The sequence below is a fragment of the Erithacus rubecula genome, assembly GCF_903797595.1.
Source record: "Erithacus rubecula genome assembly, chromosome: 2".
Classification (NCBI taxonomy): domain Eukaryota; kingdom Metazoa; phylum Chordata; class Aves; order Passeriformes; family Muscicapidae; genus Erithacus; species Erithacus rubecula.
The window spans coordinates 88,162,563-88,181,263 of record NC_136685.1 but is presented as its reverse complement, the minus strand read 5'-3'; the positions used below and the strand labels follow the sequence as shown (position 1 = coordinate 88,181,263).

Sequence of the window (18,701 nt, the reverse complement as noted above, 5' to 3'; positions counted from 1 at the left end):
TCTCTTTGTACTTCTTACCCCATTGCCTAGGCTTACAGGCAGATTTATGCTCACTGGGCTCTGAAGTTTCTCTTTGCAGCCCACACACAGCAGACTGTGTGTGTTTTAGTTAGAATTTGCATGTCACACTTAGCTTTGATAAAATCTCATCACTCCTCAGAAAGATTGAGGAAGCTCAGGGATGCTAGTTAGAAGCCCTGTGTCACCTAAAACAAGGTGAGATGGGCTTCAGACAGAAAAGCAGTGATCAAGTAAATAAAAAGCATCAAGTGGTATGGTAGGGGAGAAGCAGTAGCACTGCTAGGCAAGAGTTCCTCATCCAGGATTGCCATGGAACATCTGGGACTAGTGTTGACTCCTCAAAAGACACGTTTTCTTTCCAGAAAAGCAGAGTGTTAAGCTTGCTTATCTCCTCCAGTAAAATAGACTATGTTGATTTAACTTCTGCTTGATACAATAGAGCTATAGTTGTCAAAATGCCAAAGCAGTAGATTAACACTGGCAGGCCTGTGTGCTGCTGCAGGCTAAGTCATCATTAGTGAGATTTTGGTGATGTTTTTATCAAAGGATGTGGTTCCCTACACCAGCCTGTCACCTTTGGGTGTTGCGTGGGCATGAGCTCATTGTAGTGCCTTGAAGAGTGATGCTTTGAGTGATGCTTTTTTTAGCTCTTGTCCTTAGGCACACCTTTTCTTTCTTGGCTTTTTTTTTTTTTTTTTTTTTTTTTCCATAAAGCTTTTTAATTTACTGAAATGGAAAGAATGTTGATGTCTGCAGGGAAGAATTTGGCTTTAAGATCCTCACTTTTATTTGACACAAGCCTGGAGATAGCTGTGGGATAAACAATTTCACCAATGTTAGTCTCAAGTAAAGAATTGTATCTAGGAACTAATTTTTCTTTTGTCACTTACAAATGCATAGTGTGCCTTTGGTCCTTTGGATGTGTAGTGTCTAGTAAGGAATACCAGTGGCAGACAGGAAGGGATACTAGCATGTTATCTTCATTTCTTAGGTTGCTTTCTTTTGTTTGCCTCAAAGTGTGTGAGAAAGATGCAAAGCAGAAGGTGCTTGAATGATCATCTGACCACCAGGGAAATGTCACAGTCCTTCATATTCTTTTTTGATAGTGGTAAATGGAAGAGTACTGTCTTACATGACTTCAGGTTCGCTGAACTTGCATCAGTTGTGATGTGGTCTCATAACACAGGGAAAAGGCAGCCTAGCCTAGCATTGGGAGCATGTAAGAGACACTTTCAAGTTTTGGAGTGCCACTTCCTACCTCTCTCAAAGACTACATGTAGGAGAGAAAAGACTTTGTGAGAAAAGAAGCTTTTCCCTTTTGTTGTTTACTTTGTTGGGAGTAATTCTCCTATTTTAAATCCCAAAGGATTGAACAGGTAAAGCAGCTGCTTTCATTATCTTGTAAGAAGTAATGGTCAAGTGAATTGATGGTTCAGCTCTGTTTTTGCCTTCCCACTGGGCTGCTTCACTGGGACAAGCAGCAGGATTTGGTTAAATTCTGAGGGATACATGTGGCTGCTCTGCCATGGCTAATATTGTAGAACTGTATGTTATATAACAAAAAGGCAGCTATTTAATTCTACTCTCAAGGGAGAAGCATAGCACCTGTGCTGCTTTATATTTTGGACATAAAAGACCTAATTCTATTTATTTGCTAGTTTTATTGCTGTTGTAAGAGTGACAAGGATGTGACCAGTATATACATAATTCATTTTGCACTTGATAATTCACTCATTTAAAAAATTTGTTTTTACTTTTCAGGTTGTCCGTCAGATGATGTGGCTGATGGATCATATTTTTAAGTATACAAACTTTGGCATTGTGTCTCTAATCCATGGAGACTTCTTTATAAGACAGGTAAATGGAAACATGTAACAGTGCTTTGATTTATCCTTGTATTTGGAACATTGTGGTGTTATGGGACTTACTTATCACCTCCTGGTTGATTTGCACAATGAAATAACAATGCTGTAAAGTATATATTTAGGCAGGTCTTTGTTCTGAAGCTACTTTATTTTCCAAGCTATTTTTATTTTTTGCATAGACACAAATGATTATGGAGTCCAGTTGTGAAGGGAGCCTATTATGAGAGAGGTGTACAGGCAAAATGCATGGGCAGTCCTTTTTATCTCTGTTTCTGAGGGCACCTCTCAGCTTTCCTTAGTGACATTGAAGCCATGCAGAGAGTCTATCTGGTTAGGTCACTGTTCTCATTACAGAATTTCAAATTAGGAAAGGCAGGACTGTCCCTTTTGGTGGTAGTGGATCCATAGTAGTGGATCAGTTTAAGGTGGTGATGAACCTGTGTAATTAGTAATTGTTTCTTGATGGTTAATTATTATTTGAGCAGAAGGGAAGAATGTCTGTTGAGCTCAGCTTCTCAAGTATTAATGAGTGAGACCCTCAGATTATTTCATACAGTTTGGGTAGAGTTTTTTTGTTGTTTTGTGGCTGTTGATCAAACTGCACTCTAAGCAGAAACTCAGGAGGCCAATGAAAAGCATGAACCAGTTTTGTGAACTTAAATATTCATCATTCATGTTTCTTTCGTCTCCTTATTCCTTTGTCTGGAGATAAAATGTGTGGAGGGACAGAGAGAATTTCACATTGCAGGAAAGAAGTTAATTCACTTAGAATGAAATAAAGTGCCTAAACATCAGTACACAGCTGAAGTGAGATTTCTCACTAGCACTAGAGGCATAGTTAGAAAACATCAGGCAAAAGTAGGTAAAACAAAGGTCTCTAGAGGCACACAACTGTGTATTGTGAGAGGATGGATGGAAGGAACAGGGTTGGATGCTTTGTAAAATATAAATCTGTTCCAATAGGTACAATTTACCATATGCACATTTTGAGGTAGGCAAGGACTGTCACCTTGTTTGTTATGATTTCTGAATGTGGGGTTGCAGTTTCAGTCACAAAACCATCACTGAGCTGCAAAAACTAAGGCTTTTCCTCATTTTTTGTAAAGTGGCTGACACAGACAACATCACAGATACAATGATGTCATTGTGAGTCTGAAGATAAGCCAGTTGAAAATAAAATGTTTCTGGGCTGTTAGGCTTTGGGTGTGGCAAAATACTTCATGTGGGTGAGTAATGGTCCTTAGCCTAACTCTAGAAAGGTTCTAGTAATATTTGAATGGTTATTGTTCACTGCCCTTTCCTTAACTACTATGCTATCCTGGAGTCCTGTGGTCTGATATGAAAGGACTGGCTTAACTGAGGACTTCTATATTGCTTTATAATTGCATTAATGTGAGCAGGCACAGCCTTTTCTTTCTCTGTCATGTGGTAAGTCTGAAGTAATTGCCATAGTGAGACTTAAACATAGAAGCACTTTCACAAAATTCACCTTTAGTAAAATAATCTTTCATTCAACCCCACCCTTTCCCTCTTCTTTCCTCTGACCAAAAAAACCCAGCTAACCACCAAACAGTGCAATGTCTGTGGCATTATTGTAGACATTTCAGAGAATTAAAATCACCTCTGTTGAGGAGAGCTTTAAATTTACCCTCTTGTGTCTTTTGAGTGATTTGACAAAGTCACTTTGGAGCACTTAAAAAATGCTAATTAATGTAAAGAGATTCCTCTGAAAATTTGGGTAGCTTGATGCATGCAGAGATGGGAAGAGGAAAGATTGTTCCCAAAGATATTTCTGCAGTAATTAAGGACATATCTTACTGTTCTTAAGTGAAGAAGTTGTCCTAATGCATCAAAGAGAAGAAATGGGAGAGTCACTGGAGCAGTGCAGGTCTGAGTGAGGTCTGTGGTTAATCAGCTGAAACCTGTAGGCCTGCAGTAGGTACTCTGAGGAGAACATTGCTTTTTATTGTCTCAGGAGCTTACTTTTATCTCTGAAAAGAGAGAAACCTTAGAAATATAATTATGTCTGATGCTATCTCTTTCAAGCAGTCATTTTATTTAGATAACGTTTTATCCTTACAGGGGAGAACACACCGTGACCAGCAGCTTGTGTTACTCAAAGAACATCTAGAAAAATATTACAGGAGCCGCAATAGGAAATGGATTGTTTTATTTCCAGAGGGTGGCTTTCTTAGGAAAAGAAGAGAAACAAGCCAGGCCTTTGCCAAGAAAAACAATTTGCCATTTCTTAAACATGTCACCCTGCCAAGAATTGGGGCAACACAAGTAATTCTGAAAACGCTTGTAGCGCCACAAGAAAATGGAACTCCATCAGGTGGAGATGCTGTGAGAAAAGGTAAAGATCACTTCACTGTATGGGTACAAGGCCAATTAAATGTCAAAGATTGGAGTTAAGAGAAACATTGTGTAGAGTTGGTCTCTTCAAATGTCAAATACATTTATAATGTATTTTATATAAATGTTTTCGTAATTAGTTATAATTCTGCTAACTTTATTTTTGATGTTGAGACAAAAAAAACCCCACCTTAGCTTTAATTTGATTTAGTCTGTGGCATATCTGCCTGAGTGCTTGGCTTGGCTCACATGATGGGAGAAGCAGACACTGGAATAGGCACCCAGGGTGAACAAGAAGGTGATCTGCTCCTTTCAGCAAGATTGATGGTTTGCACTGGTTAGTGACAGCGTGGAACTATAGTAAAAGTATTTCTGCAATATGCTAGTTATGTTCATATTTTTATTCCAGGCTTTAAAAATTTCTTTGCATCCACTGCTGTATAGTTTATTCCTTTTCTTGAACTATATTCCACTGAGTTCAAGTTCTTCTGTTCTGTATAAGTCTTTGTGTTGCCTGTCCCCATTGTTGCTGGAATTAACTGTCACTGATCACTAGATTTGAAGGATTGTTTTGGCTATTGTGTCAGAGAGTTATGAGACAATAAGAACATTCCTGCACCATTATTGTTCTGGGAGGGCTGGGCTATAGGGGAGGGTATAGCTGGGATATAAATAATATCTGTAGTTATGGGATGTGGTGCTTTAGTCTTTCAGTTTTTAAAATTAACTTCTTGGCATGTTCAGGAGCAGGGTTAGATCTTAACTTCCTTGTGGATTTCTGTTACTTATGATAGAAACAATGGATTGTGGGGTTGTCATAGTTTGTTGATGGGTGGTGCTGGTGTTTCCACAGCCAAATTTTGATAATCATTTAGCAATTTGAAACAAAGATCCTTACTAATGAGGCCACGTATGCAGAGGACTTTGGATTATTTTCTGTCTGAAGTTCAAATCTCAGGGATAGCAAGAACCTTGTACAGAAATTGCTTCCAGATTTTTAGTTTTGAAGTTATTCTTGTCAACATTGGAAATAAATTGAGATGATGTTCTTGCAGAAGTGAAGGTAGGATTTAAAATTATCTGAAAAATCAAGCTGTGAAATGCATCAGGGTGTTTCCTGTCAGGCTACATTCAGAAGAGAAAGGCTGAAGAAAGCTGTTGTCATAAAACATTTTAGGTTTAAAAGAGAGAAACTGAATACCCCAGTTCTTGTTAAAAAGTTTGGGGTTTTTTGAGGAGAAAAGTTTGGACTGTTCCTGTTCTATTTCTTGCTGTCTTAAAAAGCTATGAAGAATAAGAAGTTCCTCAAATTAATTTCAGTTGTCTGGTTCTGGAGGGAGACCAAAAGTGCTTGTCAAATACCAATTTTATATTTTCCTATTCTTAGGTTGCTAACAGCCTAGCTGAACATCAAACCTGGCTTCCTTTTTTTTTTTTTTTTCCCTCTTAGAGTGGCATCATTCACACTGTAGAGAAATGAGCATTTGATAGTGGTTGACCTAACTGGGTACTAAAATAAAGGGACTCTCTCAGAAACAAAATGAAACCATATTGTCCATCCTACTCAAGGAAAGATAATTGGGCAAAAATAGGAATGAAATGCGTGGGTTTAGCTGTCACTCTTTCATAGTAGTGGGCTTAAAAATGTACTAAAAAGGATGGAAAAGAACAGTGAAAGTAAATTTTGCATGCTAGGAAAACGTAGTATTTGATAATAGTGACACTGAGGTATTTTATGCACAAAACTGTTTCTAGCATGGTAAAACTTCCCTTTCAGAGATGTATGAGTATTAGTTCTTGATTTGTATCTTGTGTAAAAGATTCTTCCTCTAATCTGTTGCTTTCTGAATGCTTTTACTGGTCTCTTGCCATGTCAGAAAATGTTCAGTTGAATGAAATATAGTTGTATAAACTGCTATGGTTATATTATAAAGTTAGAAGTCTAACAAAGTTAGTGAATATCTTTAGTTTGAATCTCTTCTGCCTTTTCCCTTTTTTTAATCAGATGGCAATCCCATGTCAGTGAAATCAACCTTCCCTCCTGTTCAGGTGACCATTGTTGAGCTGTGGGTGCTAGAGCCAGGTGTAGTGCACAAAGTAAAGGTTTTGCCAGTGGCTTGCAGAGAGACTGCCTATAAACCTTTTGTACATTATAACTCTTCTCCTTTGCTTGGGAAGTGGTTTCTTTATCAGAAACATCACACTTGAACTTCATGGTTTGTTGGACACATTTTTCATCTGCAGCACTTCTTGTGCTCTGTACTGCTCTGTCTTAACAGTGTTCCTGGAGTCCTGGGTTGCCAAATTATTCAGCTTACTATAGTAAGCTTTCTGCTCCATTATTTATTATTCTCCCTGTCTTCTTTTTGCTTCCACCAAGCTTTATTGATACTCACGGGAATTCACCTTCCTCTCTTACATGATTTTAGTTAAATTGGTTTATAGATTAAGAGTTCTCATCAAAAATTATGTCCTGTTGAGTTTCCTGGGTAGCTATTTTAATGTTGAGTCATGATACACAGTTCTGTTCTTGACTGCTGTAATTTTATTAGTACTTAATTCATTTTAAATGATCCTTGTAGCTTTTATACCATTGTAAATTTGATACCATTCTACTCTCTCAGCCACAGTGATGTGTAAAACTGGGTGAAAGAAGAAAAGATGACAAAGGCAACTATAATGAAAGACGGTTCATCCTTAGTGTACTGTTACCACAGTTTGACACAAACCTAGCAGATACAGTTGTTTCATTGTGTCATGCCCCATCTCCTCAGCCCAGCTGCTTTTGTATGTCATATGTCACTGAAGCTGTGGCCTTCAAGTCCTAGTTCAAGAATTGGGCTAATTGTAGCTCAGTGCTACATCTGCCCTGCTAGAGGTCTGAGGTCTCTAATGTGATTTATGGTATCCCTTTGGTAAAGGTAGGTTTATGCTGAGAAGTGCAAGGTTCAGTAACCACCCCAAAATTCATTAGTCTTAGTTATGATACTGGTAATATACAATATTAATATTCAATCCCCTTTTCAATTTCTTTTTATAGTAGTAATGAACTTCCCACAGTTTAGTAGCTGATTCTTCCTCTCTAAAGTGACAGGAAGAACAAATGTCCATGAGCTAGACAATTAACAGTGTTTGATAATTCTTGTATTAAACTGATCAGTTCTTTATCAGTGGCATTTCTAGGATAAGCAGCCTCTATTGTCTTAATTTTTTTCTCCTAACAGTTTTCTTTCATATTTAAAAACTCAAGTACCTGCCTTTATTGGAGTCAAGTTTGACTTACTGCTGGTAAATATTAAATTAAGTTACTGAAATGCTTTTTGCCTTTGCTGCCTTTTGAATCTCTCTTGTTTAATTTAACAAAATTATGTCATTGTGTTCCTAAATTAATAGAGGGGTGGAAAAACATAGGGAAGGTAGTACAATCATTTGATAGCATGACCACTATTGAAGCTAAATAGTGGAGAGGATGTAGCTAAGTGGTGGCTGTCCCTGAAAAGAGAGTTTAAGGTACTCCTGGTGTCTGATGAAAACCTCCAGATGGGACAGATGGGCCAGCACTGCTGCCAGCACCTGCATTCCAGAAGAAGGTTTTAGTGCAGAATAGAAATAGGGGCAGGATAAAAATACTTGATGAATAGCCATTGTCACATTAGCCCTGTAGTGACCCAGGTGTGTGTTCACAGGAGTATTTCACAGTTTTTTGAACTTTTCTAGCACAACACTTAGTCTTCTACATGGTTGCAAATATACTGTTTCTTTAGTTGATAAGAATTGATTTTGTGAGTTTTACAACTATCAAAATGTTCTAAATGCCAAAAACTGAAAATTCAAAGGAATTTGGAGCTATTGTTCTTCAACGATGCACATTCCAGAGCTTATTTTTGATCAAACTTGCTCTAGTGTGTTTTTTAAATTGTTTTATTTTATCATGCAGTAATTTTTTGTCTGGTAAGAGACTGCTATGAGCTTAGTTAGAGCCATAAATCTTACCTTACTGTTTTTAAATGCAGCAGAGTATGTTCAGTTCTGATGCTGTTTCTCAGGGAAATTCAATTTTCACTTCTGCAGGGTGGTACACTGAACGTCATAATTGATTTTTTTAAAAAATCAAACCTTTTGATTCACTGTTACATGAGGAATGTGACTTGAATAACATGTGAGAAAGCTTTTTATGGTTGTTTTTTCTTCCCCCTGGGAAAAAAGGCTTCTTGTTTTGTTCCTGATGGTTTGTTGCATCAAGATCTTGGATTGATGAGTAAGATGTTCAGTCTGAGAGTTAATTTGTGGAGAAAAAACTTAATTCTAGGGACAGTGATTCAGTTAATCACACAAGACAAGTAGAGAACAAGGGACAAGTTACAAGAACAGATTGCTGTGCAGGGAGAGCCAAGAGCCTCTTTGGCTGCATTCAGAGCAGTGCAAGTGTTCAGGAAGCCACACCTGAATACTGGTGAACACTAGCAAATACTTTCTTTTTCAAGTGCAAGCTGCAGCTCTCTGTTCCACACCTGGCTGGTGCATTCTTTCCCACTCTGAATCCAGTCTGGCAGTGGGACACCATCCAGAGCTCAGCTGGAGGCAAGATTTCCTGCTGAAATCTATTTGTTTTTTTCTCAGTGGTTTGACTTGTTCTTTTTCTCAGCAGCAGGCACTGACTGTCTGCTGGTGGGGTTCTGTACGTCATCTGGTCTGGTGTTTAGCATGAGCTGACCCCTGGAAATAGCAACCCCAGGGAGGACAAAGAGGGGCAATGAAGAGAAGCTCTGAACCCCCATAAATTTGTGATTGTAGACAGTCAACTATTTGCTGTGAAAGGACTCCAGAGAATGACAGCTCGAGTGCCTTGAAGACTCTGATGATGAATTATTTATTGAATAAATAGGGAGCAACTTAATATCATTGAGTCCACAGTGAAGAAAACAGTTGTGAAGATTTGCCTCTGCTGATGATTTGGGAAAAAAAACCCCCAAAACCTCAAACAATGAACAAGTTAGGAAGCTGTTGAAATTTTATTTTTGGGGTTTTTTTCTTGTCTAGGCCAAAAAGCTGTTGTTCCATTTGATTGTTCAGTTTTGTCTTAGCACTCAAAAGGCAAGTATGTGCCATTCACACTAAGGTACATCACTGCTGTGTGGTTTGGGTGCTCTTGTGTAGGGCAGGTGCCTGTGGGCATGTTCAGAATGTTTATGTGCTATTTAAAAAGAATCAGACTCTTAACATTTTCAAGCAGTTTGAGAAATCAGTATCTTCTACCTGTGCTGGAAGTGGCAAGCAGACTGACACCACAGGAGAAAAACCAGTGCTTGGGGAGATCAGCTTAAGTACAGCCTCTGCAGCAGCTTCTTCTGCTCAAGTCTCTGACAGTCAGGCTGCTCAGTCTTCCAGCAAGTACTAGAAATAAAAGATAAGAGTGTCTTTTAATGGTAGGTTGGAAAGAGTTTGGCTGTCAGAAAGGTGTGGCTGAGTTGGCCAAGCCAAGCTGGGTGAGAGGAGTTCTTAAGCACAGGTATGTGCAGCTCCCTGATTTCTCAGGTACAAATGCCAGAACTGACATTCACACCATATCATAACTAAAGCAGCAGTCTTTGGTTTGAGCTCCTGTTAATGTGCTCCATTTGAAAAATAATAGGGTTTATTCTTGATCAAGGGTCTACTTACACCTGAAAGCAGCATCCTCGGAGATATTCAGGTACCACTCCTTTGTGTTTTGTGCAGTTGTCAGTTTCTTTTCCAGTTTCAGGGTCTGTCAGAGCTCCCTGGCTTTAAAATAAATTTGCTTATGAGCAGGTTGCAATATAGTATAAGCCACACCCCACCCCAAGAAAAAATTAGCAAGATGTATTTCAAAACTAATTTTCCTAAATCCTTGGTGATGTAGTCAAATATCTTGGATGATTATGTAAGGCTTATTTTAAACCAGAGCATGCACAAATACTGTGATTTGTGAGCACGAGGAGGTAGCTGCACTAACACCTGCATGCTCTAAAGGAGGTCTGTAGAGGCTGATGTTACTGTCAGAATTTTTTTTTTTCTGGCCTGGGTTTTCTGGTGGGCTGGTTTTTTTTTCTTTCCCCCACCCTGCCCTGAAAAGGGTTAGAGGTGAGTTAGAAGCTGGAATCCAGTCCAGCTGCTGCAGCTCTCTCCCCAAAAGCTGAGGATAGGAAATCAGCACAGCAGAGGACTGCAGGAGTCTTGCCTTAATGAAGTGCAAACCATTATCCACTGAAAGAACAGCTTTAAATACAGCTAAATATTGAATAAATTATTTTGAAACACTTTACTGTAAATAATAAGAAAATGTGCCCATATTCATCTGGCACTTTTTAATTGCAATTAATGATCTTTGTTGCTTACTCACTTAGGCAATTTAACTTTGGCAATTTACTTGTCTTTTTCCATTCTTGCTTTGCATCTGGGAAAATAATAACTTGAATGACTTTGTTTCAAAATCTTTTTCTAAATTAATACTTCTGTTGATTTAATATTAATTTCATATTGGCTCTTCTCTGATTCATTGCTACTTTTAAAATGAAGCACTCTGTAGTTAGTGCTTTTCTTAAGAGAGACTTGACAAGCACTCTGTCATGATGCTGGCAAGCCTGCAGCCTCCAGTTATCATTTCACATGTCTGTCAGGGGTTTAAAATACTGTGTTTCCAGAAGGTAACACTGAGTGTTTCAGCTTGACCTATGCAGCTTGCCCTGGGTCAAGTTTTTGAATATCATGCTGCTAGGAACTCACAATCTGAATTTTAGGAAATGCTGTCCAGCCCTGTTGGAGAAGTGCATTTGTAATGAAGCAATACAGCTCCACTGATGAGCAGACAAGAAAACACTGTCTGCTTGTTAAAATAATTGATACATGTGGTAGCATTACTGTAATTTTCTTTTCACACTTAATTAAATTAAATGCAAATTAAATGGAATTAAATGCAGGTAGAAACTTGCAAGCCAGTCCCTGCACGTCCGTTCTAGCTGGAGTCAGTAACTGTGGCTCAGGTTTGCTGCTCAGACTGAGTGCTGCAGATTTCTTCAGGTGTGTGGTAGATACTTTGTGAAATTAGAGTGGCCACTCTGGGCAAGGCCACACATCTGACTAGCCTAACATCTTGCCCATGACTCCAGAGGAGGAGTGTGAACACAGTGAACAAGCATCATACTTCTCCCACATATTCTCCAAGCTTCTGACAGTTTCCTGTGTAGTGGATTTCCCGTGCCAGATGGGGGTTTCTGCCTGGTTAGTTAACCCACCATGTGCTTACTCAGTTTCCTCTTGATCCTCTTGTCTTCTTTGACATCATTTAGCAAGAGATTTCCCCCTTGTTTTGTTGCCCCCCCACCTTTGCACAAAGAATATTTTTTTCTGTTTGCTATGAAAACTTTTCCTCTTGGCTGAATTTTGAGTGTCTGTTCTTGTATCGGGAAGGATGGTAAACAGTCAATCCCTGTACATGTTCTTGTGAACCTCTGTTACATTTCTTATGTAGCTTTCTCAGCTGCAAGCTTGAAGAGTATTGTACTAAAAACTAACACTTCTTACATGCTCTTGCTCACAGGTGGCTGTTTCTGATAGTCAGCCTTATAATCCTTAAAGATACTGCCTGATGTGGTGTGAGCATATTGGTGTTCTGGTGTGTCAAGCAGTAAGTGGGCCCTACTCTGCTGGCCTGGGCATAATGTGACCTCAAACACAAGACAGCTCCAGAACAGATAGAAAATGGACAGGCTAAACTCAAAGTGCCATCTTGGCAACATGCCATTCCTTCTTGGTTTGCTCTACAGATCTGCTGCAAACCTGTCAATTGAAGACATGCCAGAAATGAATCATGGCTACGTTGATTTATGACCTGGACTGTTGCTGGTTGTAACCTATATTCAGATTTTATACAGAGTCGTGGAATATTCTGAGTTGGAAGGGACCCATAGATTTGATTCTCTTGACTCATCTTAATAGCAAATATTTTCACCTCCTTTGATCCTTTTTTCAGTTTCTGAGTGAGCTGAGCAGCATATGAGCATGTGTCAGCTTCTCCTGGAACCTTGTGGGTGCAGTATCTTCCCCACTGTGGAAACTGATCAGCTTCTGTTTCTTGCTTTCTTATTCTGAGTACACCCTGAAAGTGGAATTTTTCCTCTTCATCCTGCAACTCACATTTTTTTAGAACCTTTGAGGGATCTGCATGGCTGTTGCTCCATCAGTGATCTTTTTGAAAGGCTGGGGTGTAAATGTGCTTGAAGTGCAGACCAAGGAGCTTGGATGTTTATTTTGGGATTTTTCCTTCTGGTGAATGGGGGGAAGCACCTGGCTTTGGGGCCAAGATGTCCTGTGACTATACTCAAACTTGTTGAGTGAACTTGTTCTATTTTGTGTACCATGGTATCTAAAAACAACAAAAATAACTATGAAATAAAATCTAGGTCTAGCTGAAGTTTGTAAGAATATTTCTGTGCTCTGTAATGAAATCTGGATTTGATTTTTGATGGTCTTATTTGTGCCTCATACCTCATGAAGTAATATAAAATTTCAATAACTCTCAAATAAGTGACATGGGATTTTCTTTTTGTTCCTAGAGAGCAAATCCAAAGGCCTCCAGTGGGTGATAGATACAACCATTGCATATCCCAAAGCTGAACCTATAGACATCCAAACCTGGATTCTTGGCTACCGACAACCAACAGTGACACATGTACATTACAGGTAGGAAATAAACCTGCTCCTCCTGCACTGAGCTCAAGAGTTCACAAAGCAGTTCTGTCATTGCAGGACAGGGGAAATCAGTAGCAGTGGGGCTTTTTGTGCCCCATGTAGGTGAGCAACTCATTTAAACAATACATCTTTTTTTAAAAATTTCAGTGGCTATTCTGTATCTTAGGACAGACATTTTAAGTTTTGGACTAAAGTCCTGTGGTTGAAAAGAATGGTGGGGAATATATCTGAAGGCTTTGTCATCTTTTTCACTTTAATGTTAAGGTGCTGGTAGACCCAACTTGACTTTTTTTAATTTTGTTTTTTGGTAATGACAACTAATTAAAAATCACTGTTGTTAAATAAGCAGATTTCCTAATAAAATATTATATTTAACTTTCTGACACAGAAATGCCAGCTTTTTCACTCAAAGAATACTTTAAGTAGTTGAGCAAAGCAACTGGAACAAGTAGCTGGAAAAAGTTGCAGCTCTCATTGACAGCTGGGATGGGAGACTGGTAAAACTTTTCTCTTCAGTAGTTCTTTGTCTCAAGACCTAAATTGATGGAGAGAGAAGTTGCATCCTGCTTTTAGTTTACAATGAATTGCAAGTCTGAAATCTCCAGGAGTATTTTAACACTTTCCCTATACTAAATAAGTTATTGCATTTTATCCACAAATCACATTATTTTGTCTTACTCCCTCTTGATGGTTTGGACAGCTTTTAGACTTTTACAGAAAGCTTTCAAGTATCCTTGTGTGGATCCCCTGGGTGGCAGTTAAGTGGGAATGACCTTCTCCATCATCACTGCTGTGTCAGTGTTGTGTGATGCAGAGTACAAGCTCTTTGCTGGAGCTCCTTTCCACAGCTCTGTTTAAATCTGTCCTTACTTTTTATAGAAAGCTGCCTTCCAAGTTTCCCTGAAGGTGAACATGCTTGCACCCTGATTTATATAAGATAGCATTATATCAATTGTGCTTTATTCAGGTCACCTTAGTACTCTCTCAGATCTCTGGAATAATTGCAAGTTGAATGTATTTAGAATACTTCTGGAAAGTATTTCCAAAAATGCTTTCTTTAAAAACAACAGTAAGTTAATGTAAGTTGAAATCATTTCCTACTTCTAAATGTATATTCAGAGGTATTTTTGATCACAAGCATAAATATGATGTAACCTTTTTTGCACTGAGCTTGAATGTTTAAGTTCTTGTAGTGCTGAAATTCTAAGAAAAATATTTGAAATTATTTATTTTTGAGTGTAAGTTTGTTATTTTCTTCAAGAGGGTCTAAGTCACTGGTTTAGACAGGGGCCAGCTTCTCTCTTTGACTGCTTTGTGTATGTTTTTAATAACCCCTGTTTGTCATGGCTGACCCAGTAAAAGCAGTTGAAGTGTGTCCCAAATGGAAAGTCATGCAGCACCATGCTGGCTGAGCATGGGGTGTGATGGCTCTGAAATGAGACCAGAGTGAGTTGGGTTTGGCTGGAGCTCAGTCTGACTCCCAGTCCTGGTAGTTCTTGAGGCACATGGCACCTGCACTGTGAGGTGGGTGCAGGTTGGCACATGGATGTTGTCTGAATTTTCTTCAAATGTACATCAAGTCTGTCTGCATTGGTATTATACCTCACTTTTCCTGCATTTAGTGTAATAAAATCTTGCTCATTTTTTTTTGTAATTTAGAATGTCTTGGGAGATAACATTTGAAATAAATTTTAAGGGTAGTTTTTAAATAATTGGAAAGAGAGCACAATAGGGTCTCATGTAATTTCTTTTAACTGAATTATAGGGGGTTGAAAAAGCACCCCTTTGGAAAAACCAAAGAATAGTTTTGTCCAGATGCCATCTGTGCTGTGTGAAAGAAGAACCAGGATTTAACATGCTTATTCCCTTTTAGAGTAGTCCAGAGAGAGATATTGATGTATGACAGCAGTGGGGGAAAAAGGAACATTTTCTGTGCCACTCAAACTGGAGCAGAAGAGACTGCAGAGCTGCTTTTGTTCTGGTGGCTCAGTCAGTCCCTTCTGCTGTGCCCCTTGATCACCACCTGTCTCTTTCTGCCTTACAGATTTCCAGATCTGGTGGTTTCCTTTTTCTCATAGCCTGGGCCTTTGCTGCAGGATTATTTCTTTTTCATCCTGCTCAGGGAGCAACAGAAGAGAACACAGCAAGGAGCCTTATGTTATAATTTTTAGGTGCTTTTGTAGCTGGTGGGAATGGCAGAGAAAGCTTGGTTTAATCCAGTAATCTTATTTTTTTGAAAAAACTCAATTTTGATAATGAGTCAAACCTTGCTTTTCAAACTTTCAATTTCAGTACAAATGACACAATTTTCAGAAGTTCATAATTAGGCTAAGCTGTGGCCTGATTTTACTCAGAATGTCAAAAGAAACTTCCCTAGAAAAAAAGAACAACTACCAAGTTAGAATCTAAAAACACAAGGTGCAAGAACTTTACCCATCTATTGAATACTTTTTGGCCCTGACTGACCTCTCTCACTTAATGGAAAGTGCTGCCAAACTCAGTTTGTTCTCTGAAATATAAGACTCAAGGAAAATATCTAATGAACTTCCTCCAGGCCAAATGGCAATGGGATTTTTGTGGGAGTTGTCAATCCATGTCAAGGAATGTTAGACAAGAGGCATCACTGTAAGACCTGCCTTGTGATGAGTCTGTTGGAAAGGTTTGTTTGCTCTTCTCAAATAGTTTAGGTTTATGCTTGGGTCACTGTGTGGTGTGTGTTGACTGTAAATCCAGACTTGCTACAATTCCAGCAGAAATAAGCTGGGTGGTTTCGTGTCTATTCTCAGCTCTCACCATTTCTGTGCCATGAGTCAAGTTTGGGGTTTATTTCTTTTCTTTTAGACCAGGCCCTTGTTTAGTCTGATTGGCTTGTTGTTTCTCCAGCAGTAATTTCTGGGGTGCTGCAGTTCTGCTGGCAACACTTGAGACTAGCAAATACAAAACACCGTGTCTGTGAAGCTGGCTGGGTGCTCAGCATCCCCTCAGTCAGGAATGGTGTGGGGCTGGGTTTTTGCCCTGGTTTCCTTGCAGGGTGATGCCCTTGGACGCTGGGCTGTGTGACAGTGCCCGTGGTGCAGCAGCCCTGACGTCAGAGCCAGCCCCAGTCAGCGCTGACGCAGGGCTGGCCGTGCATGAAGTGCCACACAGGCTGCTCCCAGCTCTGTCACCTTCCTTCTCCCTACCAGCTTCGTGCTGTGCTGCTGCTGAAATGAGCTTTCAGCTGCTGAGGAAGTTCTATTTTTGTGTCTGCATTGATACAGATTTATTGAAATAAGCCAGGCTGTGAGCTATAAATAAGATGAAATGCATTGTGGCTGCTGAATGAATGTTGCAGAAGGGCATCCCGTTTGGCAGTGTATTTTAATGCACTTTTTTACGCAAGTAACTTATTTTTGGTCGTGCCTGACATCTACCAACAGCTTCCACTGTCCTGGATTTGTTTAGAGCCATTGAAGCAGCAAATAATATCATGACTTAAATGGAGTAGCGAGTAATACAGAACTTCAATTCAGGGTAAGCCAAGTGATAAAGGCATTTAGTACTTAAAGTGGTAGCCATGAAGTTCAGAATTTAAGTAGAGAATCAGAGTTTGTTTCTCCAGTGAGGACCACTTAAAAGAGATAAGTGTTTCTAAATATGCCATATTTCTGAAAATCCTTTGGTGTCTTCTGAGAAACAGTATCAGTGGCTTATTCTCCACAATTCTCACGTATGCCAGCATGTGTTTGGCAGTTACATCTCCTGTTTTTTAAAATCCTTTCTTCTTTCCTGGACTGTCATTTATTCTAATATAATCTGATTTGGGGCATAGACACTAATCTGTGTAGTGGTTTAAGAAGTCGCCGGCCCTCAGTCAGGTACCAGAGTGTCCTGCAGGTGTTGTCACCGTGCAGCTGCCAGGAGACACCTCCAGCTGGAGGGTAATGCTTCATTACTGGAAAAGGATTCTTCCCAGATTCCCCTTGAACTGTGTCCTTATTTCCATCACTGCTTTTCCCTTCCCAGAGTGTAGCCTGTGCTGCCACTGCTTTTAGCCCCTTCCCCACTTTTCCCGGGGACAGAAAATCAGCTGTTCCTGTGATGAGAAGGAAAAAAAGGTATTTCCATTCTGCTTGAATTTTCTGGCCAAGTTCTTATCCAGTCCCATTAAATTCCATGTTTGCCATACCAGGAACAAAGATGCTCTTACTTGAATGCAATGTGAGGTCAGTTTTGCCCAAATGATAGAAAGATCCAGGTGCTCCAGAGACTCCAGGAGCTTCAGGTGTTACATGTTGACCTTACTCCTTGCCTTGGCAGTTCTGTGTGGTGATGTTTTATTTTCTTGAGATGAGCAAACTGTTTGCCTCTAAAGGCGTTCCTGACCATGCATACCCAAAGGTGGGGTAGAGCCAAGGTCATGCCTGACCACATTGGACACCTGTTTGCATATCTCACTGAAAATAAGGAACTGTTTTCTGCATCTATTAATGCTGAACCTGGCAGATGCCAGCATCCAGTGGTTGGAGAATACCCTGCTCCTGTTGGAGCAATGGCTCTCTGCTGCTGTTTTGGATTGCCTGTGTGGGGAGTTTTGTAACAGCAGACTTGCTCACTCACCTCCTGAACCCAGTCTCCTTCAAGGGAGTGTTCTTCTGAAACACAAATGCCAGCTGAGCCATCTGATGGGCAGAGAACCATGGCATTAGCAGTATGTTTAGTTTAAATATAGGGAGGTTTAGCTTTGCCTTATCGAGTACAGATAGGGCTTCTTTCCAAAGTTTGAGGATTTTTTTTTTACTTTTTTTATATTTAATCTCTAATTTAGATCAGTCATTAGTAAGAATGTTCTGCTGGTAAAAATAACTCTGCATAATCCAAAAATACATTTGAAAATGCTTCTAAATACACTAGCACTTGCCATTGCTAAGTTGTGGCAGCAGTGCAGCATTACTGGAAAACCAGTTGTTCTTCAGTCTGTTAATATTTGTTCAAACTGGATGTAGCAGTGACTGCTTCTCAGACTTCTAAGCAGCAGAGTTTATATCCAGAGACTGAAGCATTCTGGCAGTATTATTGATCCACACAAGAGCCTGGATGGATTCAGTGCAGTGGTTCCATTAGTCTCTTATAGTGCCAGTATCACCTGTGCTGCTTCATTGCTCCATCAAAGTGCATGCTCAGAAATTGTTTCTAATGGGTATCTTGCATGATCCTGTGATGTTTTCAGACTAGGGAGAATGTTCTTGACAAAACAGAGCTGTTACCCATTAGGTCAGGGAGAAGTGAAGGCAGAGGTGAAGAATATCTCATAGTCTACAGTGGAGACCATGTGAAGCCAGGTAACCCTACACTTCTGTCCTGAGGCAACACACGTTCTTTTAGTTGTGAACTTTCTTAAAACCTGTGTAAGCAAGCATCTGTCCTTCAAAAATACTCTGTGAAACACAATATTCAGTTGCTGAGCCTTTTATCTCTTCACAGCAGATAGGCAGAAGAGAGTAAAAATAGTGCTTGGCAGCTCAGTTGCATTTGGGGACACAAAGTCTTTCTTAGTGTTTTACCCTCAACAAAATGGTCCTTGCTCTGTGGGTGTGTTTTTTACTTGCTGCTACGTGGTTTAATTTTAACCTGCTGTACAGCATCTGGGCTTCAAGATAAAAGAGTTCTTTATTGTTTGTCTTTGTTCTTAATATTCAGGCTGGAAACCCGAGCTGCTTACTGAAGCACCATTTCATAACATTTGTCTTTGGCCAAAGACTTTCCTTCAAA

General features: G+C 39.6%; 1 protein-coding gene across 3 annotated transcripts in view; it reads left to right on the top strand.

Annotated features, from left to right (window-relative positions):
• LPGAT1 (lysophosphatidylglycerol acyltransferase 1) overlaps positions 1-18,701 on the top strand; it is a 58,080-nt gene that overhangs the window by 30,319 nt on the left and 9,060 nt on the right. For all 3 annotated transcript variants that reach the window (XM_079332755.1, XM_079332756.1, XM_079332757.1), the window contains exons 5-7: positions 1,783-1,878; positions 3,969-4,242; positions 12,815-12,941. In XM_079332755.1, coding sequence (XP_079188881.1) covers positions 1,783-1,878; positions 3,969-4,242; positions 12,815-12,941 — 497 coding nt within the window. The remainder of the gene's footprint in view (positions 1-1,782; positions 1,879-3,968; positions 4,243-12,814; positions 12,942-18,701) is intronic.